The following is a 24962-nucleotide window of genomic DNA, read 5'->3' on the forward strand; positions in this document are numbered from 1 at the left end:
CCATATACAAGTTCAAATGGGGAAAACCCTAAACTGGGATGTGGTACAGCTCTGTAGGCAAAGAGCAACTGCTGCAATACTAGGTCCCAATCATTGGAGTGCTCATTTACGAATTTACGTATCATGGCCCCCAAAGTTCCATTAAACTTCTCCACCATGCCATTTGTTTGATGATGGTAAGGAGTGGCAACCAAGTGATTTACCCCATGAGCTTCCCAAAGGTTTTTCATAGTTCCTGCCAGGAAATTAGTCCCTGCATCTGTGAGGATGTCGGAGGGCCAACCTACCCTGGCAAAAATGTCTGCTAGTGCCTGGCACACACTTTTAGCCCTGGTGTTGCTTAGAGCTACTGCTTCCGGCCATCGGGTGGCAAAATCCATGAAAGTCAGTATGTACTGCTTTCCTCTGGGTGTCTTTTTCGGAAAAGGACCCAGAATATCCACAGCTACTCGCTGAAATGGAACTTCAATGATGGGGAGTGGCTGGAGAGGAGCTTTGACCTGGTCTTGGGGTTTTCCCACTCTTTGGCACACCTCACAAGACTGGACATAGGTAGAAACATCCTTGCCCATTCCCTCCCAGTGGAATGACCCCCCCAAACGGTCTTTGGTCCTGTTCACCCCAGCATGGCCACTAGGGTGATCATGGGCTAAGCTCAAGAGCTTGGCCCGGTATTTAGTTGGAACTACCAACTGTCTCTGAGGATGCCAGTCTTCCTGGTGTCCCCCAGAAAGAGTTTCCTTGTATAAAAGTCCTCTTTCTACAACAAACCTGGATCGATTAGAAGATCTGAGAGGCGGTGGGTTGCTCCGTGCCGCCGTCCAAGCTCTCTGGAGGCTTTCATCTGCTTCCTGTTCGGTCTGGAACTGTTCCCTTGATCCTGGAGACATCAGTTCCTCATGGGATTGTGGACCTAGGCTTGGTCCCTCTGGAAGCGATATAGGGGATGGAGCTGTTTCTGTTGACTGTGAACCGCTCTCCGCTGGTGCACTATGTTGGGATTCAGGCTCCGGCTGAGCCTCTTGTGTAGGGTTATCGGCTGCTGCCAGTTCAGGTTCGGTGGGGCCCTCTGGTGTTGAGGTTGCAAGTACTGGATTCAGTGCTGACACGGGGTCTGGTGTTGGTTGTTCGGCTGGTTCCGGTTCTGGGACTGGTTCCGTCTGGGTCTCTGGGACTGGATCCACTACTGCTGTTGCAGACATTGGCCTGGGGTCCGGGTCCATCACCTCTGACTGGGTCCTGATAGAAGTTTCCGGAATAGAGCTAGGGGTGACAGCTTGCTTAGCCTGGCTGCGGGTGACCATTCCCACCCTCTTGGCCTGCTTCACATGATTGGCCAAGTCTTCCCCCAACAGCATGGGGATGGGATAATCATCATAGACTGCAAAAGTCCACATTCCTGACCAGCCCTTGTACTGGACAGGCAACTTGGCTGTAGGCAAATTGAAAGAGTTGGACTTGAAGGGTTGAATCGTCACTTGGATCTCTGGGTTGATTAAATTGGGGTCCACTAAGGAAGCATGGATAGCTGACACTTGTGCTCCGGTGTCCCTCCACGCGGTGACCTTCTTCCCGCCCACACTCACAGTTTCCCTCCGCTCCAAGGGTATCTGGGAGGTATCTGGGCCTGTGGACCTCTGGTGTGATTCCGGTGCAATGAACTGTAATCTGTTGGGGTTCTTGGGGCAGTTGGCCTTTACATGCCCCAGCTCGTTACACTTAAAACATCGTCCAGCTGACGGGTCACTGGGACGAGGAGGGTTGCTGGAGAACGGGGTGGTGGGACGATAAGGGGTCTGGAGGGTTCTTTGGGAGGTAGGTGGGGCTTTGGGCGGCCCCCGGTAATAGGGTGTGGTCTGGGGTGGTCCCTTCTGGTCTCCGCTCCAACTGCGACCAGTTTTCTTCTTCTCTGCCACCTCCACCCATCTGGCTCCAATCTCTCCTGCCTCGATTACAGTTTTGGGTTTCCCATCTAGGATGTATCTTTCTATTTCCTCAGGAACACCCTCTAAGAATTGTTCCATTTGCATTAGGAAGGGCAAATTTACTGGAGATTCAACACTTGCTCCTGATATCCAGGCATCCCAATGTTTCACAATGTGGTAGGCATGTCGGGTAAATGACATGTCTGGTTTCCACCTTAGGGCTCGGAACCTCCGACGAGACTGCTCGGGTGTTATCCCCATTCTGACTCTCGCCTTGGATTTAAACAGTTCATACTTGTTCATGTGTTCTCTAGGCATTTCAGCTGCCACCTCAGCTAAGGGTCCACTGAGCTGCGGCCTCAGCTCTACCATGTATTGGTCAGTAGAGATGTTGTACCCAAGGCAGGCCCTTTCGAAGTTTTCTAAGAAGGCCTCGGTATCATCACCTGCCTTGTAGGTGGGGAACTTTCTGGGATGGGAAGTGGTACCTGGAGAAGGATTGTTAGGGTTTGTTGGTATGTTCTGCTGGGCCTTTATTCTCTCCATCTCCTCCACATGCTTCCTCGCCTCCATTTCCCTCTTGTGGGCAGCCTCCTGTACCTCCTTCTCCAGCCGCATGAGTTCTATCTGTCTTTCATGTTCCCTTTGTTTTTCCTCAGCCTGAAATTTGGCTAATTCCAGCTGTAGTCGAGCCGAGGATTTGGCCATTCTAACCTCTCTGTTTTTAACTAACTTTACACCCGAGGTTTAGAAATAAACAAACAAAACTTGGCTGTAATTTTTTGCTGTGCTGGAATAGAATACCTATTCTCTGATAGTGATTGTCAGCCTACAGAAAAAGACAATTCCCTTGTCTCTGCTCTGGGCCCAAATTAAAGCAAAAAACCTCGAACTACTTGGGAACCTGCTTACCCAGCCCAAAGAAAAAAAAATTTCTTTTCAAACCTGTGCTCCTTGTAAAACAAAAAAAAAAAATCAAAATCCTAAAAAAAACCCTGCCACTTTTGTCTCCAGGCAAATGGGTAGAGCACACACCCCCTATTTACTTTTAGGAAGAAAAGAAAAAAAAAAACAAACCTCTGGGTTGGAAGACTGTGAATTTCCCTGCAGGAGTTAAGTACCCTGCCTCCAGGCAAATGAAACCTGCAATTCACAAGATAATCCCCTTTTGTCTCTGCTTGGCCACAAAGCAGAGAGAAACCAAGCTGCTTTCAGTTTCAAAGCTGCCTTCTGGACTTCCTAAAAATTCCTTTTTAAAATCTGTATTTCTAGTTCAAAAAATCTCAACTGGATCTCAAAATGATTTCAGGTTAATCCCACCGCTGCGCCACCATGTCAAGGTTCCTCCCCCACTCTGAACTCTAGGGTACAGATGTGGGGACCTGCATGAAAAACCTCCTAAGCTTATCTTTACCAGCTTAGGTCAAAACTTCCCCAAGGTACAAAATATTACCCCCGTTATCCTTGGAATGGCCGCTACCACCACCAAACTAATACTGGTTACTGGGGAAGAGCTGTTTGGACGCGTCCTTCCCCCCAAAATACTTCCCAAAACCTTGCACCCTACTTCCTGGACAAGGTTTGGTAAAAAGCCTCACCAATTCGCCTAGGTGACTACAGACCCAGACCCTTGGATCTTAAGAACAATGAACAATCCTCCCAACACTTGCACTCCCCCTTTCCTGGGAAATGTTGGATAAAAAGCCTCACCAATTTGCATAGGTGACCACAGACCCAAACCCTTGGATCTGAGAACAATGAAAAAGCATTCAGTGTTTTACAAGAAGACTTTTAATAAAAAATAGAAGTAAATAGAAATAAAGAAATCCCCCCTGTAAAATCAGGATGGTAGATATCTTACAGGGTAATTAGATTCAAAAACATAGAGAACCCCTCTAGGCAAAACCTTAAGTTACAAAAAAGATACACAGACAGAAATAGTTATTCTATTCAGCACAATTCTTTTCTCAGCCATTTAAAGAAATCATAATCTAACACATACCTAGCTAGATTACTTACTAAAAGTTCTAAGGCTCCATTCCTGTTCTGTCCCTGGCCAAGACGACTACAGACAGACACACAAACCCTTTGTTTCTCTCCCTCCTCCCAGCTTTTGAAAGTATCTTGTCTCCTCATTGGTCATTTTGGTCAGGTGCCAGCGAGGTTACCTTTAGCTTCTTAACCCTTTACAGGTGAGAGGAGCTTTCCCCTGGCCAGGAGGGATTTCAAAGGGGTTTACCCTTCCCTTTATATTTATGACAGGAGTCCAGAACATTGAAAATATCTAGGTGGAGTGGAAGATGTCCCTTTGGATCTTTTCAAAATGCTTTCTCATAAAAGAGTGATTTCATAGTGGAGAAGAATGTTGTGTTGAGTGATTATACCTTAAATACTGGCGAGGTAATTACATGATTTAGAGTAAATGATGATAGATATCTCTCATTGAAGCAGATGTTGACAATTTTGCTAGTAAGAGTCTTAGAAGCTTGAATCACCAAGAAGGGCAAAATCTGAGTCACAGATAATGGCTCAGTTCTCATATAGTGCTTCCATGAGTTCGTGATTTTCTCTGAAAAATACATTGACATATAGTTGAAAAGGGAGGTGCCAGATTCTGAAATTGAGTTGAATAACTCTTCTTGGTTAAGGTGGTGACTCATGATTCAGCAGCTGCTATTATGGAGGAAATAGTGGGGTTGCTGGTTTGGTCAGCAGGCCTAGTGGTCTGGGCCTGCTGCCACAGTCTCTCTTTTCGTCCAGTGTGTCTGGGATCCCTGGATGGGGTTCTACTGGGTCAGCTTCCTTGTCGGTAAACCCCTGGCTCTGCCCATCCCAGAGCTAGGTGTAGGGGATTCTAAGATGAATAGGGGGACTAGGGTCCTCTGCTCTGTCTGGTCCAGGGCCCTGAAAGTATGACAGCATGGGCTGGCCTATGCTTGGTCCACCTCTAGTTCACCTTTCCTTGGGTCACTTGCTATCCCATCCAATTTCTCAGTTTGGGGTATAGCTGCTGTTTGGTTATAATCCTTTGCGCCAAACTCCCAGTCTCATGTCTGATGCAGGCAACCCTCTGGTGCCCCTGAACATGATTCTCCCTGCCTCTAGGGTGATGTCTTGAAGGAGGAGGAGGAGGAAAGATTCACAGTAAGACCTCCTCAATAAGAGCTCTTTTTCTGCCTTTCTCAGGGAAGTGCTCCTGCTAGAAATGGCTTCTCTCCTCCCCCATGCCTGAGTGGCTGGAGCTCTTTTTATACTGCTCCTTTTCGCCAGGAGCATATTCAGCAGTGCCTGAGGGGTGTAGCTTTCCTGGCCCAGTACTGTTTCAGCCTTTTCTCTGCCTCAGTGTGGGGTTTGTAGACCCCCCATAACAGAGAAGACAAAATTCTTACTTTTTCCATGGAATAGCTGTTAAGTCTGAGAATTCCTTGTGTTTGACTATCTAGATGCTTATGTGATCCTCATCACCAGTAGGATGGGAATGCTAGAACTTATCTATCAGTTTTTCTCCACTGTCACAAAATTTTCTTTCTTCCTGATTCTTCTCGGTCAGGCTATTAAGTACCCATGGAGATCTGTGGGGGCAACGAGGAGAATGTGGATGCCAAAATGAGGCAAATGAGTGGTTTCACTGATTTGCTGGATCTTCCATTCCATGGCCTTTTGGTGGGGAGGCATTACCCGTAAAGATGTTTTGGAGTTTTACTGGGTCTATGAGTTTCTGGGGATAGACCATTATAAATGGTTCTGATCTCAGCCTCAGATGGTGGTCAGTTCAGGTTTGAGGTACAGGGATGTTACTTAAGCCCCCCGGCTTTCCAAAAAACACTTCTTACAGTTATCGAGTTACTACTGCAAATCCCTAGAAACAATATTTTATATTTGTAATGTATAAAGTAAAACATGCATAATATACTATAATATTTACAGTAATATTTTATAATATAATCTAGTTTTTACTGCCTTATCATTAAGTAATGTTAACATTTTAGTATAAACACAATAAATTCTAATAGAAAAAGCTTTAAGGACTTACCTACTGGCACTTCTAAAATAAAATCTGGTGTTTTGTCATAACCCTTTGCACGAAGCTGTTCTTCAGCTGCATAGAGAACAAATACTATTGTTTATAACACTATTCTATTAACCAGACAGCAGTATAATTAATTTTCTTTTAAATAAGAGTGCAAGAATTACTAATGCAGTCATACATATCTTTCATATGTATGCAATGCTGTCTCAGATTAAATGAACCTTCTTAGCAAACCTGAAGCATGGATATAAAAATGCTTCTTTGTCGTCTCTGCATTTTTATGTCTTCATTATAAACATCATTAATTCAAGCTGTCATACAGTACTTTGTAACTGAAAAACTGTTCAAAATAAAGAAATATATTTGCTTATCGAAAGAAGAATCTCTTCACATTAGAATTAACCTGAACAGCTTTTTACTAATGCCACAAATGTACATATTCTATAGTTGCTTTCTTATTTTATATTGAAGACTGACTAAAGTTATTACAAAACTTTATCTTCCAATTGGAAAGCTATAAAAGGAAAGAGAAGACACAGATTTTTATTTCTCTTGCATTATGTAGAATTTGCCAAATTTTACAGTTCAGTAGTACATACATTTAAAAGTACATTATCTTCAAGAGTTAAGTCTGTTTGTAATTCTGTATCCTTTGTAAATACCAAAACTTCTTTTAAGCAATATCTGAAGATTTTCAGAACCATGCACAGGGAGCAAGCAAGACAAAATTGTGGAGGAAAAAATCAACCCATGCCTTAAAAAGAAAAAAAAAGAAAAAACCTTCACTACTGTCTAGGTGTTGTCCTTGACTTCTAATGGCGTTAGATTGGTATTCCTGAAACACCATTTCTCCATTAGATTTTGGAGTGACCTGGTCATTCAATTCCAGACATGGCTTTCTGTCTTCACCCAACCTCAACTAATTGCACAACCAAGTAACAAGGAAGGCTGTGTGGACTCTTAACATCTACTGGGCTGTTGACATTGTCATGCATCCCATTCGCCTTTCTGCATCACCTTTGATTAAAATTAATGGCCCATTCCCACAATTGGGTAGCTTATTTCCAATCCATTTATCAGCCTAGGACAGTGGTTTCATGGCAAATGTTCAGAACTCTGTTTTAGAACACTTTGTGCATATCCTGAAAGGTCAGCACTTTGAGATGAAAGAACATTTTAATGACAAGAACAACGTTTAGATTTTTAAGGATACATTTGTTAAAGGTTGTGAAAAACAAGAGTCTGAAGTTAATTTTTCAGCTGCCGAACTAGAAGTTATAGTAAAACCTCACTAATTTGCACTAAGACTAGGATATCCATTGGGGTAGTTATGAATTAGTGTGTAAGTGAACAACCAAAAGAAGGGGGAAAATGCACAACTAGATGTACTTCATTCATTTTGACGTGTACTAATAAGTGTACTCTAGTACAGGGGTCGGCAATCTTTCAGAAGTGGTGAGTTGAGTCTTCATTTATTCACTCTAATTTAAGGTTTCACGTGCCAGTAATACTTTTTAGCGTTTTTAGAAGGTCTCTTTCTATAAGTCTTTAACATATAACTAAACTATTATTGTATGTAAAGTAAATAAGGTTTTTAAAATGTTTAAGAAGCTTCATTTAAAATTAAATTAAAATGCAGAGCCCCCCCGGACCGGTGGCCAGGACCCGGGCAGTGTGAGTGCCACTGAAAATCAGCTCGCATGCTGCCTTTGGCATGCATGCCATAGGTTGCCTACCCCTGCTCTAGTATATTGTAAAAATAAGTGTTAGTAATACAGCACCTCACTATAGTGACGTATCAGCTATTAAGCCTTGGTAGGTGTTATAGAGCAAAAGCTAGTGTTTTTTTTTTTTAACCCAGATATAAAATATATGGATGAGAGATGGGCAGATTAACAAAGCTTTACTTTATGTTAATCTCTGAAACCCATTTTGAGTCACACCATAACAACACGATAAATCAATATTCTGAACAATTTCCTCATCCTGATAGGAGTGAAGAATAGGATAACCGTTGCCTACTCCTAACTGCTGATTCTAATGATTGAAAATAGTTAAAAAAGAGGCTCGGATGCTTTGGTTAAAACTTCATTCATCTTAAAACCGCAGTATTATTGAACAGATTTGACATTAACCAAAGAGAAAATAATATTAGACTGTATCTTAAGATGTATTTTAAAACTTCATATCTGCACAAAAAATAAAAAAATCCCCATACTAGGCATCAATATGTTAAACAATAAAAATACCATTTATTTAAATATTTTTGGATGTTTTCTTCATTTTCAAACACAACACAGAATACAAAGTGTACAGTGCTCACTTTACATTTATTTTTTATTATAATATCTGCACGATAAAAATAAAAGAAATAGTATTTTTCACAATATAATACAAGTACTGTAGTGCAAATCTTTATCATGAAAGTTGAATTTACAAATGTAGAATTATGTACAAAAATAACTGCATTCAAAAATAAAACAATGTAAAACTTTAAAGCCTACTAGTCCAATCAGTCCTACTTCTTGTTCAGCCAATCGCTCTGAGAAACAAATTTGTTTACATTTAGAGGTGATAATGCTGTCTGCTTCTTGTTTACAATGTCACCTGAAAGTGAGAACAGGTGTTCCCATGGCACTGTTGTAGCCAGCGTCACAAGATATTTATGTGCCAGATGCACTAAAGATTCATATGTTCCTTCATGCTTCAACCACCATTCCAGAGGACGTGTGTCCATGCTGATGATGGGATCTGCTCAATAATGATCCAAAGCAGTATGGACTGATGCATGTTCATTTTTATCATCCCAGTCAGATGCCACCAGCAGAAGGTTGATTTTCTTTTTTGGTGGTTTGGGTTCTGTAGTTTCCGCATCAGAGTGTTGCTCTTTTAAGACTTCTGAAAACATGCTCCACACCTTGTCCCTCTCAGATTTTGGAAGGCACTTCAGATTCTTAAACCTTGGGTCAAGTCCTGCAGTTATTTTTAGAAATCTCACATTGGTACCTTCTTTGTATTTTGTGAAATCTGCAGTGATAGTGTTCTTAAAATGAACAAATGTTCTGGGTCATCAAATGAGACTGCTAGAACATGAAATATATGGCAGAATGCGGGTAAAACAGAGCAGGAGACATTCAATTCTCTTCCAAGGAGTTCAGTCACAAATTTAATTAACGCATTATTTTTTTAAAATGAGTGTCATCAGCATGAAAGCACGTCCTCTGGAATGGTGGCTGAAGCATGAAGGGGCATACGAATGTTTAGCATATCTGGCACGTAAATACGTTGCAATGCCTGCTACAAAAGTGACATGTGAACGCCCGTTCTTAAGCGGGCATTATCCCCCATAAATATAAACAAACTTATTTGTCTTAGTAATAAATTGAAAGAAAAAAGACAACCACTTAACACACCTTAAACCTTAAGTGAGCTTATATAAATATTTTAAATATATACCATAATTTCCTTTATTTATATCTTTATATACTGATGAGATAATCCCTTCTAGAAATGCTAAAATTTTGTATTTGACAGCACAAATTACATACAGCTTATTTTTATTTTTTAAAAGGTAACCTGAAGTCTATCATAGGTCATGATTCATTAAAAATTAAGTCTGATTTGCGTGCTACAGAAGTTTATACAAGGCCACAAAAATGAATCATTTGGGTCGAAGGATTCTTTAGTGAGTCATCTAGTCCATTCCCTTGTATCATGCCAGGATTGATTTCATTAAACATACTTGTTAGATGAGTGTCAAGTCTAGCCTTGAATTTTTCAGTGAAGGTGATTCCACAAGCTTCCCAGGCAGATTGTTCCTGTACTTAGCAGTTCCTATAATTATGAAAAAAGAAAAGAAGTACTGATGGCACCTCAGAGACTAACAAATTTATCTGAGCATAAGCTTAAGCATAAATTTGTTAGTCTCTAAGGTGCCACAAGTACTCCTTTTCTTTTTGCGAATACAGACTAACACGGCTGCTACTCTGAAACCTATAATTATGAATTTTTTCTCGTATTTAATTTCATCTTCCCAACTGCAGCTTAAGCCTATTACTACTAGTTCTGCCCTTATTCATTAGCAGGAATAACTGGCCACTGACATTTTCATGACATCTCCTTTTACATATGTAATTAGTTATTCCTGCCCTCAGACATCTTTACTCTAAACTGAAAAAGGTCCACTACTCTAAACTCTCTTCTGTGTCATATTTTCAAATGCTTAATGATTTATTATTCTCTTAAATTTCTCAAATTTGTTCAAGATGTCCAAAATACTAACCTGTGTGTAGTAGGTGCTATACAGTGTGTAATTACAATCCCCTCCCCCCAAAAAGAGGTTAGGTTAAAGAATTTATTGTTAAAAACAACAAAAAACCCTTTAATTGTATATTTAAAAAAATTTAGGGTATGTGTATACGGGCTCACCCAACCTTAATGGACTCAGGGAAGGAGTGGGAGTCTCTTATGGACAGTCCTCGACAGGGATCTGTCCTTGTGCCACGAGAGTGTCCCTTACTCTCATGGGAAGCCCTGCAGAAGAGTCTTTGGGCTTAGACATGGAGGGCTCTGCTTCTTAAGCACGTGCTTAGAAGGCCACTGTTCATTTGGTTAGGCCAATGTACGGCGGTCTTCTTGGCCTGGATCAGAGAGGGGCTTCATAGCCTTCCCCATTAAGTATTTTCTAAGGCAAAGCTCACAAGCTTTGTGAGTACTCTGTGGAACAGAGCGACAAATGCTGCACTTTGCTGAAATGTGTGTCTCACCCAGACAGCAGTGGCAGCATTGGTGTTCATCACTGATGGAGTAGGATCTAGGGCAGGCAATATAGTTTTTGAAACCCAGAAGTCTGGGCATAGTTTCTGACCATGGGGAGGGAGTCCCCGATCCAGGGAAACAAACCGCACTAACTACACTTAAGACTAACTGAACTAAGTTAAAGAATAACTATTTACAATCTTACAGGTTTTCTGAAAGGCTGAAGCAAGAGAAGACACTGGATTCTGACTCAGACTATGTAGCGGTAAGAAAGAACTGATAGGCCATTGATCTGCACTGCTTCTTTTACCCTCACTTGGGAGGACAAGGAGATCTACTGCACACGTATGGGCCAACAAACACTGCTTGTTAAAATCTCTGGACTCATGTGCATGTTGAACATACACACCCACATGTGGAGTACATACAGGGACCAACACTCAAAAAAGAACTGTGTATTTTTTAAAAAATTCAGAAACTTGGCAAATTTATCATTAAGTTCACTGCACCAACTTTAACATTGCACCATATTCCTGCCCACCATCTTCAGGTGGGAGACCTTCATGAGATGCCACAAAACTCAAGTCTATCCCACGGAGTAATGAATTAATTCCCACTGTTTGGTGTTTAATTGTTCGCTGATATCATCTGTGCCCACCATTCCAGTGGATACACACAGTATATTGGGGAAAAGGGCAGTAGGGAGATGCAATGATCAAATCTCTTCTCTGCATTGGAAAGGTGCCAGGGGATTTGAGACTTGAAACATGTGTTCTTGGTATCTGCAACCTGCACAAGATACGTGATTTATAGGGGACACCAGCATCCTGCCTGTGCAACAAGCAGGACCCAGATAGATTAAGCAGAAGAGCAGGAGACGCACTGTATGCATCTTGTGACTTGTGGGTACATATGACTTGATGACTGACTGGAGGGAAAATAGTGGGGCAGGAAAAAGCTGGCAGCTGCATGCCTAAGTAAAGCCACACTCAGATGTATGGATCAGTGACCAATGTGTAGAGTGGACTAGATGAAGGTAAATCTCTGGACTTTATGTGGAGGTCAAAACGACAAACAGGAGAGAATCAGTGTAATTTCAAACCCATAAATAAGGTTAAGATTTTGTCATGGGTATTTTTAGTAAAGTCAGGGACAGGTCGCAGTCAATAAACAAAAATTAATGGAAGCCCCATGACCTGTCCCTGACTTTTACTAAAAATACAACCGGTGGGGGAGGGAGGGCTAACAGTCAGAGCCCCGCCGAGGGCTGACCACTGTGCACCTCTCCAGCTCCTTCTTCTGCAGTGGGGGCAGACAGCTTCTCCAGCCCCGCTGCTCTGGCAGGGGCTGAAGCCAAAAAAGTCAGAGGTCCATTAAAGTCACAGAATCCATGACCTCCATGATAAAATCATATCCTTACCCATAAATAATACAGCATATTAGGTTTGTGGAAGATGTGGGGGAATGTTGTCTCTGATTCATATTTGAAAGGTAAGCTGAGGTATGTAGTTTCTGGCCTGCTGGAAGAGGATTGGCTGGATATAGGGTCAGGGTATATTGTCTCAACATTAATCCCCTTAATGACATTTTTTGTTTCTTGTTTTTTTAAGCAGAAAACTAGTTTTGTAAGCTCATAACTCAACAATGGCTGAACAGATTAGAACAGTATTTTATAATTTATGTTCATGAGTCACAAGCTCGTTGGTAGAAATTATAACCTCCATGAAGCCCTGACTGTGACCCCCCAAAGAGGTAAAAAAGAAACCAAGTAGGTAAAATGTTGGTTGCAAAAAATTTGACAAAAATTGCATGTTTCAGCAGTCATGAAACTTTTTGACTAATTTTGCCATTATGTAGATATTTGTTTGTGATAATGTTTGTGCCTTATGTTCCCTATAGGCAATATGGTCTAACTAATGGAGCACAGGACTGGTGATTAGGAAATCTTAAATTTGTATTTCCACCTCTGCTACTGCCACTTGACACTTCGCACTCATATAGCCCTTTACTAGCTATACCCATTTTACAGACTGGAAAAAGAGCTATTTTGTGACTAATTTAGTGGACTGGGAGTCAAGATATGATTCTAATCCCATTTCTAGCACGGATTTACTATGTGACTTTGGGCATCTAATGTAACATATTATTTTGTAGGACTGAGGGCTGGCTTATAATAAATGCTGTCTTGTATCTTAACTTTGGCATTATTCTAACTCCACAGCGGTTGAAATGACTATATTAATTGCCTCACTTGGTTTGCTTATAGTACTCCTATTAATATAACCAAGAAAACCCCAAGAAAGTATGTGCCTTTTTTGTGATAGCATAGCATTATCCAGTTTATCAATTTAAAATGATCAAGTCCTTCTCTTTAATAATTACTGTCTGGCCAGTAATCCTTTGGCTCTATATTTGCATATAATGATTTAATCTTATTCTACTGATTTCAGTTCATTGTTTAATATGCCAATATTGTGCTGTATTTTAATTATTTCTCAACTGCTCGTGATTTCTTCACCTATTCTACTCATCCATGAATATACACAACCCATATACTCTTCATTTCATCCTTCAAATTGTTAATACAAATACTGGTACTTAAAAATATAGGACTCACTTGCCTATTGGTACCACCAAACAAGTTAAAAAAAGCAGTATACATTTTTTAAGTCATACAAGAGAAATGTAAAAAAATGGAAGAGTCACTGAAATGATCATTTAGTAAAGAGTCTTAAAAAAAAAGCGGCTTTATACACAAGTATGAAAAGTAGCACCATCTTGTCTTTTACATAAAACTGGAAACATCTAACATCCTGGAAATACAGTACCAATATAATCTAAAATAGTATATTTACTCCCCAGTACTTCTTGACTTTGTCAGTTATGAACAACCTTTTTTCCATACCCTGTCTTTAATGTCACTTGTAAGATGTTTCTATTTGTTTTTATTATTAATAATTAGTATTATTACTACTAATACTACAGTAATTACAAGCCAGAGCCAAAATTAGTACTGAGCCTTTCCAGACCCAAACCACTAAGTTCCTAAGTTTGATTTTAAAAACATTGTAAGTTTCATGTTCCACTAGAGCAGTAGTTCCCAAACTGGGGTTCGCAAAATGCTACTGGGGGTTCTCAGGGAAAAATTCCCTAATGGTGGAAAGAGCTGTCCCTAGGAACTCCGGGCAGCATGAGGCCAGCAGCCCGGAGCCCCTGGACTTCCAAGAACTAAGCAGATCAAAGCAAGCATTTCTATCACATGAGGAGATTTAAACTTAAGACTCCTTATAAGAAATGGAAAGGGAGTTGGATATTTTTTGCTGTTTTTAAAATTAAATAGGCAGCTAATATTGTTTTTAAAATTATTATGAAGAACAAGTTTAAGCTTTGTTGTAAGTGCATTGTTTGCCTGGGCTGTTCAAGACCTGAATGCTTGTGTAGGAGGAACTCTGAGTTGGCTTCTTAAATACCTTCATGCTGTTTCACATCCGATACTCCTTGATGAAACATAGGAGCCTTGTCTTATAACAGGCTTATTCAAAGTGATACAAGCTACGAAAGTGAGATCTTGGAAGAATGTTGCTGTTTTCATAATGTAATAAAAATACTGTAATGATAAATAATAATTAATAATAAATAGTGTGTAATAAGCATGTCATAAAAACAAATTTTATATTTCCAAGATCACTGCTTTTGTAATTTATAATCTGGTAAAGGAGAAAATCCCTGGAAATACGCGGAGGGAGTATTTAGGAGGGGGTTTGCGAGACATAATATTTTAGTGAAAGGGGTTCACAGGTTGTTAAAGTTTGGGAACCACTGCACTAAAGTCACATAACCCACATTTCTTTAATTTCCCTAAGTTTATGTTATATGAAACCATACTACATGGCTTACTAAAATTGATACACTATGTCCTAAGAAATTCCTGTATCTACTATTACTATTCCTTTATCTACTACTAATTGTTATCCTACCACAGAAAGAAACTAAATCTGGCATGACTTGCTTTTGGATAAATCCATAATACTTACTATTTATCAATTAAGCTATTTTCTGTTCCTTTTTGTAAAAGTTAGGACATTATTTGTTCAAAAGAGGTATTAGTGTTAGGTGAAACTAATACATGTGTTGTATTATCTTTCTACATAAGAAATCTCTTTGAAGAATACAACATTTTACTATAGAACTAGGTTGCAGCTGTCTTATTTTGATATAATGTCACCACAGAAGGAATTCCAGATATAAGAAACTATCATAATTTATTATCACGATAATTCTTTAAATGCTAACCACTATAATTAATATTACTGTACCATGTTTAATACTTTTTAACAGATAGAAAATTAAATCATCTTCTAATATCTAAGTGAACATTTTCCAAAATAAATTCTTAAAATGACTTGAAAGATGGAAAGGTGGAAAGATTCAGCGCATTAGTTCAAAAATATCAGAAACCGCACTTACAGATAAACAAGTGAACTCTTCTGGCAGTTCTTTAATACATAAAGCATTTTGCAACTAATATTTCTTATCCTTCCTTCTAAGTCTCATATGGCCTAGATTATGGCTAATATCTCATGACACCAAAAGTAATACTGCAGCAGATATTAAAGCATTTTTTTCAGCTACTTATTCTATAAAATATTAATTGCAAGCCTGTGCATGTGCTGTATATATAGGGTATTAGGTAACTGAGTTCCTGCTCAGTTCTAAATCAATAAAAGATAACATGTACAGCATCAACCATTTTTTACTCTTCCTTTACATAATACAGCATGTGTTGAGGTCTCTTTTTTTTCCCCTTAAGTAAACAGTCACTGAGATCTTTGAAGCTAACGTATCATAGGTTAGATACTATAGATTCTTACCTAAGAAAGAGAGATTTTTCTCCAGCAGCATTTCTCGCAGCAGGACTTCATGCTCATGCCCAATAGCACTGATGGATTTAAGTTAAGGAAAAAGTGCTATATGTTTGGAATGAAACTAAATTCAGAACACTGTTACAGCTAGAATATAATGCCCCACATCATCAGGAGTGACCAGTGATTTGTACTTAGTGCTTTTTAAAAACCAAGGCCCTTTATGGTGTGTCAAGTTGGGTACACAAAAACGGAGGCACCCAAAATCACCAGTCAGTTTTGAAAATTTATACTAGTCTTTAAGTAGAAATAAAATAAAAAAAAAAAACCTCACACAAATGACAAAAGGCAGGTATCATCATAAACAACTTTCTTCAATATAACCAAGAGTAGTACTTTATCTTCCTTCCATTTTCTTCTCCAAAAGAGCAAAGCGTGAGACTAAAATGAGTGCCTTTATAGCTGGAAATTTTGGGCCTGATCTTTGGCTTTGTACTCAAGACTCTAACTGAAGTCAATGGGAGTTTTGCCTAAGTCATAAACCACAATAAATTGGATAATAATTGAACAATTTAAGATTTTGTTCTTTAAATACTGAAACTTTTTACACTTAAAGATATACTCTGAAACCATCTGGTGTATCTCACTATACCAAAACAGCCTTTTAATTGATTTTCAGTTATATGAAAAATCAGTATTTCTCACAAGGTGAAATAAAATATTTCAGTGTAGTGTCTCCAATCCTTCTGATTCCATAGACAGCCCATTGATCTGTACTTGGTATTATCACTAAAAAGTACAAGGTCACAACTTTAGATGTCTCCAGTCTCTTTGCTCGGGGTAAAATCTAGCACTTCAAAGTTCTAGTTGATTGGAAATTTTGTAAAGGAGAATCTGTAAATGAAACTTAAAAACAACTACAATGCATAATTTGTTTAGGATATCTTATACAAAGTGATAAACTGCAGAATTTACCACCATTATAATTAATTACTCTAACTTTTACCAGCACTAACTGCTGAACTGCAAAAAAGCCAATCATAAGGAATCACTTTACATATATACATCATTGTCTCTACCAATTGAAAGCATGTACTACATTAAACTATACTGGCAGTGACAGAACCAAAAAAGGAAAATGAATGATGGCAAAAATATAAGACAAATACTGCAAACAGAATTGATAATGCACCATAAGCAGAAACACTTAGCCTTAGTCTATAATAATACCTATTATTGATGAATAGCAGTGACCATGGGGCAAAACTTTTAAATAACCTCACAAGCCATTTTCTGCTCATGCAATCCAACAGCCTAGTTTCCCGTAAGCATCTGAACTATTACTGAAAAATAGCCTCCTGGCATTTACAAAGAGGTAGACTTCATACTTTAGTCCATGCATATATAATTAGATAGTTATATTTAAAATCAATATGCAATCCTTCAGAAGACATTATGCTTTTAAAACCTTAACTTTAAATTGATTTTTAACTATTTCATGTGCCTTAAAATTAGCATCTAATTCAGCAACATACACTCTCAGATAATGCATTCACACAGCTAAATATCACCAAACTTTACTGTAACAATCTTCAGTTGACAAACTTTTTATGTTTCCTAATAATGCCATCATTTTTTGTGCAAGCTGATTTGAAATGCGGGGGGAAAAACACACTACAGATTACAGAAAAATGCACTATTTCTTAACAATTTAATATAAAGCAGAGATATGCAGTATAATGCACCATTTTTATAAAATAAAGTTAGTTTTTACAGCTCAGAAGCATCTATTCAGATTCTTCATAAAAAGAATACAACCTCATGTACCTAATTTAACAGACCTTATGATTAATGATCCTTTAAAAGATAGGATGATGTTTAATGAATACACTTATGTATAATTGTACTTAATGTTACAGTGAACCTCAAAGAATATACCATACAAATAGAATTTGACCCAAACATGCTTTCATTAAAGTTAATGGGAGCAGGATTGGGCCTTTACTATATACCACACAAAGTAAATCTGAGGAAAAAAGTGGCAGGAAATGAGGCAATTTTTTTTCAGGAAATGCAAACACTATGACTGCAAAGTGTATTGGGGGTGTAAGAAGAAATATCTCCTTTAATACGTATGAACAGTGAATACATTTTTTCTCCATGTTTAACTGCTGGGAACCATCGTGGCTCCCCTTCCCTCCTAATACAGGGTGAAATTCTCACCTCCTCCAAAACCTTATTGAAATTTGTACAGAGAACTCTCTAGGACTAAGGGGAGGAAATCCACTCACCATCCTGCAGACTGGATACAAGGCCACAAACTGAAGGTTTCTCTTCCAACCATGGGCTGAAATAGATCAGCAACCCTTTATGCCCAATAAAGTGCTTTTGGGCCAGTGAATCTGCACAAGAGTGGCACCTTCCCAATACAATCCTTCATCCTCATCTATTCAGGCCTGTATAGAATCCCCAGTCTGCTGCAACCACTGAGAGCTGACTCTTCCTCCACAGTACTCTGCTCATTGTGGAGATACCTCCGACACTCTCTCCCACTTTCAAAAATAGTTTTATTTCCTATACCTTATGCTCTACTTTCCTTGAAGAAGAGGAGAAAAGAGCTGCACGGGAATGTCAGATACAGCATTTAAAATTTAAATCAGAACTTGAAAAGCACTTCAAAAAATCCAAAGGAAACATCAAATTAGTTAAGAATATTGCAATACTGGACAGTGGCACTTTAATGGCTTTATATGAATCACAATATGATTTCATCTCACCAAAAACAAGAGGGTTTCAAATAAGCATATGTATGTACAGCCTCTGAACTGATAACTTCCCTTGGCCTATCTGATTTTAGTTAAACGGCATAAGAGAAAGGACTGCAGTGACCCTCTACTTGATTGAATGTAAAATAGAGGAGTATGAAATGTGTTTTGTGAAGTGGAACTTTATGTCAGGTTAAAGCTAGACATATCTCCTCCACAGAGTCTAAGCTCGTCAATTGTGCACCTAAAATTTTATGGGAAAGGATACTGTTTGATGCAGTCCACCAGTGGTCCATAACAACAGTCATTCACAGTACACTGCAGACAAATAAGAGTAGTAGTATAGTGATGGTCAACTACAAATCTATTACAGTTAAACAGTATGCTAAAAACAGTAATTACTTTGCCTCAAAAAGGTTATCAAAGGCTGTTCGGATATAATCACAGAAAACAAAAATTGCATGCTTTTTATTCACTATAAAAGCAAGCTATTAAAAAGTGAAATGATCTTCTCACAAATATTGCATTGCCATTTATGGTGCACCCTGACCTTAGTGATAGTTTATGATGACAGTAATTAAATGAGGTTTAAAATCTTTTACTCTGCTCGACAGAGAACAGCACTGCCACTGAAAAAAGATGGCTGTGATTAATACCTGATAGACCTGATTTGCTAGAACTCCATCTGGAATCTGAGAAGGGTCCCGCAGCATACTATTTATAAGAGTCTTGGAGGCTATGGAAGAAAAAGAAAATTGTTAGCTCAGTATGAACATATCATTAACCAGTTGTCAAAAAAAGTGAAACATACTTTTTAAAAGGAAAATGTTGGCTACACTGACAAAACAAGGTTACTTACCTGTAACTGAAGATTCTTCAAGATGTGTGGTCCCTATCTGTATGCCATTGAAGATTATGCACATATGCTATGCCCCCAGAGCTGGAGCTTTTGAAAGTAGTACTGTTTGGGGGTCCATGCATGTGCCCTGTGCTGCCTCATGGTCTTGCACAAGGCCATAAAGGGTGTGGCCACCAGCGTCTACAGTTCCTTCTCTACTGCAGAGCTGTTGAATCCGTAGCAGAGGGGAAGGAGGATGGGTTTGGAATAAAGATTGGGACCACACATCTCGAAGAACCTTCAGTTACAGGTTAGTAACCTCATTTTCTTCCCTATTGTATTCTACTGAGGTTGATTAACAAGCAGTACCTATGTGGGAAGATAGCCCAAGGAGATTATGGAATGGAGGATTGCTGCTCTGAACGAATTATTTTTCACAGAATCATGCACTAGAGCATGGTGTGTACAGAACTCCACATGGCCACCTTGAATACGTCTGTGAAGGACACCTGTGGAGTGCCACTCTAGTTGATGCTTGAGCTCTAGTGGAATGGGCCCTTCACAAGGGTATGGTTCTGCTAATTGATAAGCAGCGCATAATGCACCCTGAAACTCACCTGGAGATTCTCTGGGTGGAAATGGCTTGCCTTTTCATTCTCTCCGCTATAGCAATGAAAAGACAAGGAAATTTCCAAAAGGGCTTTGTCCGCTCAAGATAAAAAGTCAATGCCCTTCGAACATCTAATGAGTGAGGCATGAGGATTGGGGAAGAAGGTAGGTAAACGTATTGGTTGACTGAGGTGGAATAAGCTTTCGTGGGTAAAAAAACATGCATCTGAAGAAGTGGGTTTTTTTACCCACGAAAGCTTATGCCCTAATAAATCTGTTAGTCTTTAAGGTGCCACTGGACTCCTCGCTGTTTTTGTGGATACAGACTAACACGGCTACCCCTCTGATACTTGGTGCCATGCTTATGTGCATGCTTCCTTGGTTAATGGCTAAGTTCTGGTGTGGGGTCCTTAGCACTGGTACCAGCAGAGCCTGACGGAGGTTCCACAGCAGGGGCGCTCTTTGACTGTTCAGGCTGATGTATGGGGATGGGAGGGAGGGTTCCCCAACCAGGATCCAATGCCAATCCCCTGGCAATCTCCATAAGTTGTTTCCTGCAAGGGAGAGTCCAGTTCTCCTGAGTATGGGCAGGAAAGGATGTGAAGTGGGTGCGATGTGGGCTTCCCTCAAGCAGCACAAGCAACACTGGTGCTTATCGCTGATGGAAAACGAGTGAGGGCAGGAGGTACAGGTTTTGAACCTCAGCATCTCTGGCATATACTGGAGGTGGGGAGGGGTTTAAAGTTTGGCAGGAAACACTGCTGAAGCGGTGTCCCAAGTCCTAACTCAGGTACGAAGGGAAGAATCAAAAAACAAAAACAGAACAAATAAGAAATCTAAACTCTGAACAGCACTAAAGATAGTTTTGGGAAGTACGTCACAAGGACATTAGAAGTAGAAGCTCTGACTTAGACTATGTGGCGGTGAGAAGGAACTGGAGACGCTAGTGGCCCGCCGTGCCCTTTATCGCCTTAGGCAAGACCACAAGGTGGCACAGGGTGCATTCACAGACCACCAAAGAGTACTACTTTCAAAAGCTCTGGGTGCACGTGCATGACCCTCAGTGGAATACAACAGAGACAATCATTCGAAGAACTCTTGATTACACAACAAGCAGTTGCAAGTATATTCCCCTCCATTTGCTAGTCACTTATCCATTCACATATGATCGAACTCTGATAATCTCAGAACCACAAAGGTATGTTATAAACACAGGGCCAAATTTTGCCTTCAGTTACACTTATGCAACCCCGTGCTCAAAAGCATTATGCACAGGAATATTTCCTAGAAAAAACAGCTTAGATTTTTTAAAAGTATGAGGTTAGGATTAGAGGAGAAAGATACGCAGAGCTTCAAACAGGTGTTAAATACACTAAAGATGTTGTCTGAACAGTTTTAGTGGTAGTTAGGGACCTGAAGATTCCACTTTGGTAGTTTTCAGGTTTTTGCTGCATTTGTTCAGCATCAGCACACTTATTTGCTTTTACCCAAAAATATGCTATTCTAAATTCAGAAACAATAAATGAATAAATAAAGTCTCCCAAGCACTCTTCTTAGTCTTTTGTTATTTTTTCATACTGTAATTTTAATCTTGTTGAACAAATGGGATTTTCAATGGCCAGTATCAGGAAACACATTTAATTTTTTATTTTCATGTTTAAATATAGTCTCTGTAAAAGTCCAGCAGCCATTTCTCTTTGGACTCTTAATCTGGGCACTTTTGCATAATAATTAATAATATGAATCAAAAGATTTTGATCTAGAATGGCTCCTGCTTCAAATACTCAGACATTGGTTTTGCTTCTCAGCAAAACAGAATTTATAATATAGTAGCAGAAATATTTAGAATCCCTTATTAGCCCCAAGTTAAAAAAAACCCAACAACTCTGAGAAAATGCTGTTTACACTTAGTTGGTTATATTATATGTGAACCATAAGATAACAGAGAACATGTTATGTAAAATTAAATAGATTTATGAAATTAACTACATAGAAACATGTAAGTTAAATATTGTATCCCCAGAATATATTTCTCAGCCACCCTTATATGTAACGCTGCAAAGATAAATAATAGAAATCATTTTAAAATGTTACATCAACAATATAGACTTCAGGTTTCAGAGTGGTAGCCATGTTAGTCTGTATGAGGAAAAAAAACCGAGTACTTGTGGTATCTTAGAGACTAACAAATTTATTTGGGCATAAGCTTTCGTGGGCTAAAACCCACTTCATCGGATGCATGCAGTGGAAAATACAATAGGAAGATATATATATACACAGAGAACATGAAAAAAATGGGGGTTGCCATACTAACTGTAACAAGACTAATCAATCAAGGTGGGCTATTATCAGCAGGAGAAAAAAAAACTTTTGTAGTGATAATCAAGGATGGCCCATTTCAAACAGTTGACAAGAAGGTGTGAGTAACAGTAGGGGAAAAATTTGCATGGGGAAATAGTTTTTACTTTGTGTAATGACCCATCCACTTCTGGTCTTTATTCAAGCCTAATTTAATAGTGTCCAGTTTGCAAATTAATTCCAATTCTGCAGTTTCTTGTTGGAGTCTGTTTTTGAAGTTTTTTTTGTTGGAGAATTGTGACTTTTAGGTCTGAAACTGAGTGACCAGGGAGGTTGAAGTGTTCTCTGACTGGTTTTTGAATATAGACTTCAGTTTGTCTTCTGCATTTTTCCTTTTCAGATAAAGAATAGTATCAATTAAGTAGACAGACTTTTAAAAACAGTAAGGGTAACAGAAAAAGTTGGAGTGTATTCATACCTTGATCATGATTCTGTATATATTACAAAATGGTATATAATTTAAGAGAAAATATGGGAGAAAGGATAGGCCAGAGGATTGATAACATGGGATTTCAATCAGGTATAAACCAGGCCACTAGCTGAACATCAGACACAGGTCAGTAGTGGTTGAAAGTTACTACCTGAAGATTCTTCAAATAATCATGAGTTGGTAATTACAGGTCAGTTTCTAATAGAAATGCATCCACAGTACAAAAACTGCCATGCTTGGCATTAGGGTTGCCAACTTTCTACTTGCACAAAACCGAACACCCTTCCCCGACCCCTCCTCCAAGGCCCTGCCCCACCCCTTCTCCAAGGCCTCGCCCCTGCTCACTCCATCCCCCCTCCCTCTGTTGCGCACTCCCCACCCTCACTCACTTGCTCATTTTCACTTGAGGTGCGGGCTCTGGGGTGGGGCCAGAAATGAGATGTTCAGGGTGCAGGATGGGGCTCTGGACTGAGGCAGTGGGTCAGGATGCGAGAGGCAGTGAGGACTCTGGGCTGGAGCCAGGGATAAGGGGTTTGGGGTGCAGATGGGGGCTCCAGGCTGAGGGGACAGAGCCAAGGAGTCTAGAGTATGGGAAGGGGCTCCAGGCTGAGGCATGGGGTTGAGGTGTGGAAGGAGGGGCTTCTGGGCTGGGGGTGTGGGTTCCGGGGTGAGGCAGGGGGTTGGAGTGCAGGGGGTGTGTGAGGGCTCTGGCTGTGGGACTGAGGATGAAGGATCTGGGATGCAGGAGGGTACTCCAGGCTGGGACCGAGGGGTTTGGAGGGCGGGAGGGGTCAGGGTGCAGGTTCCAGGAGGCGCTTACCTCAAGCAGCTTCCAGAGATGCCGGCCACTGAGGGCTGTGGAACCAGCGCTTGGGGCGGGGGCAGCGTGCAGAGCCCCCTGCCTGCCCCAAACATAGGAGTTGGAGGGGGGACATGCTGCTGTTTCCAGGAGCCGCATGGAGCTACGGCAGCCAGGTAGTCTGCTTTAGCCCCACTGCGCTGCCGACCGGACTTTTAACAGTCTTGTTAGCATTGCTGACCGTAGCTGCCAGGGTCCTTTTTCAACCAGGCATTCCGATTGAAAACCGGACAACAGGCAACCCTATTCAGCATCCTTGTTGGTAATCTAACAAGAAAGGCCGGTTACTGAATGGGACTGGAAGCTGAACTATTTTATTACAACGAAGAACAGATACAAATTTAGGCACATTAAACACATTGTCAGAAGGGCTTGGGATGGTTAGGGCTGGGGTTAGAACACTGGACTAACACCTGATCTACACTAAACATTTTTACCACCATAACTATGTCAGTCAGGAGTAGAAAAAAAAATCATATTACTACCCAACAAACATAGCTGTGCCAACAGGAGTCCAAGTGTAGATGTAATTATATCAGCCAAAAAGTCCATTTGCCAGTATAGCTTATTCCTTTTGGGAAACTGGTATAAAATATGACAAAAGAACTCTTTTGTCGTTATAAGCTGCATCTCCACAAACGGAGTTTGCCAGTATAGCTCTAATAGCATATCTCATCAGCAAACTCTTTCTAGTGGAGACAAGGCCTGAGATTTAGGAGGTTCCCTGCTCTGCCATAAATTTCCTTTTGGGCAAGTCACTTTATCTCTTGGTGCCTCAGTTCTCCTTTAAAGAGAGGATTTTTCTCCTATTCTTTGTCTCTCTCATCATGCACCATTGAAGCTTTGGCTACATACACATATTTGTATTTTATCCACTACTGTCTGTCCCTGGTATCCCAAAGTTTAAGGTTCACACCTAATTCATCTTACAAAGTTCTGTTCTCGCTCATGATTTATTTCCCACTTTTTGAAGAGAGTGGAAAGAAATGGAACATTGAGAGCATTAAGCATTCAATCTGTGAGTAAAATAATTTGTTTAAAAAAACCCTTCTGTTTTTATACAGTCTTAGAATTGGAATGGAGAAAGTATATGAAAAACTGAACTAGAAGCAGAGGTGATGTAACAATTTTTATAGTGGGGGTGCTGAGAGCCACTTAACCAAAACTGTAAACCATAGAATATCAGGGTTGGAAGGGACCTCAGGATGTCATCTAGTCCAACCCCCTACTCAAAGCAGGGCCAATCCCCAATTTTTGCCCCAGATCCCTAAATGGCCCCCTCAAGGATTGAACTCACAACCCTGGGGTTAGCAGGCCAATGCTCAAACCACTGAGATATCCTTCCCCCCTGTATATAATGGAAATACCACCATTAGTTCTAGCACCTATGACTAGAAGCCTTCTGGAATGCATGGGATATAAATATCCCATTTCCCTTCCTCTCAGTGTACATGGTGGGTCAGTGGTGCTGCCATTTCCTCTTCAACTCATGGCTCCACTTAGGTAAATCTCCCTATCCTGTCCCTTG

General features: G+C 40.1%; 1 protein-coding gene across 10 annotated transcripts in view; it reads right to left on the bottom strand.

The window, feature by feature from the left end:
- Positions 1-24962, bottom strand: part of CDIN1 (CDAN1 interacting nuclease 1) — a 195166-nt gene that overhangs the window by 98771 nt on the left and 71433 nt on the right. For all 10 annotated transcript variants that reach the window (XR_012159482.1, XM_073348878.1, XM_073348877.1 and 7 more), the window contains exons 6-9: positions 18997-19076; positions 18609-18658; positions 15585-15652; positions 5959-6024 (exon numbers count right to left, since the gene is read on the bottom strand). Coding sequence is in view for 9 of the 10 variants with exons in the window: in XM_073348878.1 (XP_073204979.1) it covers positions 5959-6024; positions 15585-15652; positions 18609-18658; positions 18997-19076 (264 nt within the window). In the remaining variant the exon portion in view is untranslated. The remainder of the gene's footprint in view (positions 1-5958; positions 6025-15584; positions 15653-18608; positions 18659-18996; positions 19077-24962) is intronic.

The sequence above is a fragment of the Lepidochelys kempii genome, chromosome 6, assembly GCF_965140265.1.
Source record: "Lepidochelys kempii isolate rLepKem1 chromosome 6, rLepKem1.hap2, whole genome shotgun sequence".
Lineage (NCBI taxonomy): Eukaryota > Metazoa > Chordata > Testudines > Cheloniidae > Lepidochelys > Lepidochelys kempii.